Source organism: Trypanosoma rangeli (assembly GCF_003719475.1).
Source record: "Trypanosoma rangeli strain AM80 chromosome Unknown Tra_15.4_contig_00970, whole genome shotgun sequence".
Taxonomy (NCBI): domain Eukaryota; phylum Euglenozoa; class Kinetoplastea; order Trypanosomatida; family Trypanosomatidae; genus Trypanosoma; species Trypanosoma rangeli.
In genome coordinates this window covers 2,055-2,579 of record NW_021706680.1, presented here as the reverse complement: position 1 = coordinate 2,579, position 525 = coordinate 2,055, and the positions used below count along the sequence as shown (strand labels likewise).

At 61.0% G+C, this 525-nt stretch overlaps 1 protein-coding gene across 1 annotated transcript; it reads left to right on the top strand.

Annotated features, from left to right (window-relative positions):
- TraAM80_10446 (uncharacterized protein) lies at positions 1-313 on the top strand (the record flags this gene model as incomplete). The annotated part of the gene is made up of 1 exon (XM_029387063.1): positions 1-313. A coding segment is annotated over one exon (313 nt), but the record flags the coding sequence as incomplete, so codon positions are not given.
- Positions 314-525: the final 212 nt, after the last annotated feature.

Below are 525 nucleotides of genomic sequence, written 5' to 3'. Positions count from 1 at the left end.
GGGCGCATTACTTAGTGCGTCTCAGACCTTCGACGTCGGACGTGTGGCAAATGGTATAGGGTGCGTGCTGCTGTTGGCGCCAGCAGGTTTTACTGCCTCGTCAACAACTCGCGAGGATCCTGTTACGGTCACCCTCCGTTTTCCCCTGTACGATTGCAGTGTTTGCACTGGCCAACGCATCTCCACCCACTCAACTGGCCCCGCGTACATGATCGTGGAGATCATCCTGACCGTTTCTTGCCCGGATCTTCGTCTCCACCGCGACTGCAGCGGTTTCTTACTTTCGGTGTTGCTGGGGACCCAGACGTGTTAAATGCCCCTATTGCCTGCAGGTGCACCACGTGCTGGGTGGGCTGTGCGTGATGTGGGGGCGGCGGGCAGGTGCTGCTGACGTGTGCGGCGTACATGGCGCTGAGTGTGGCGGCGCTGCGTAGGGTGGAGCGGGGGTGATGCTCTGCGATGGTTACTGCGCTGCGCTGGTGGACGTGCTTGCGAGTGGTGCGGGGCGTGTGTTTGGTGGTTGCG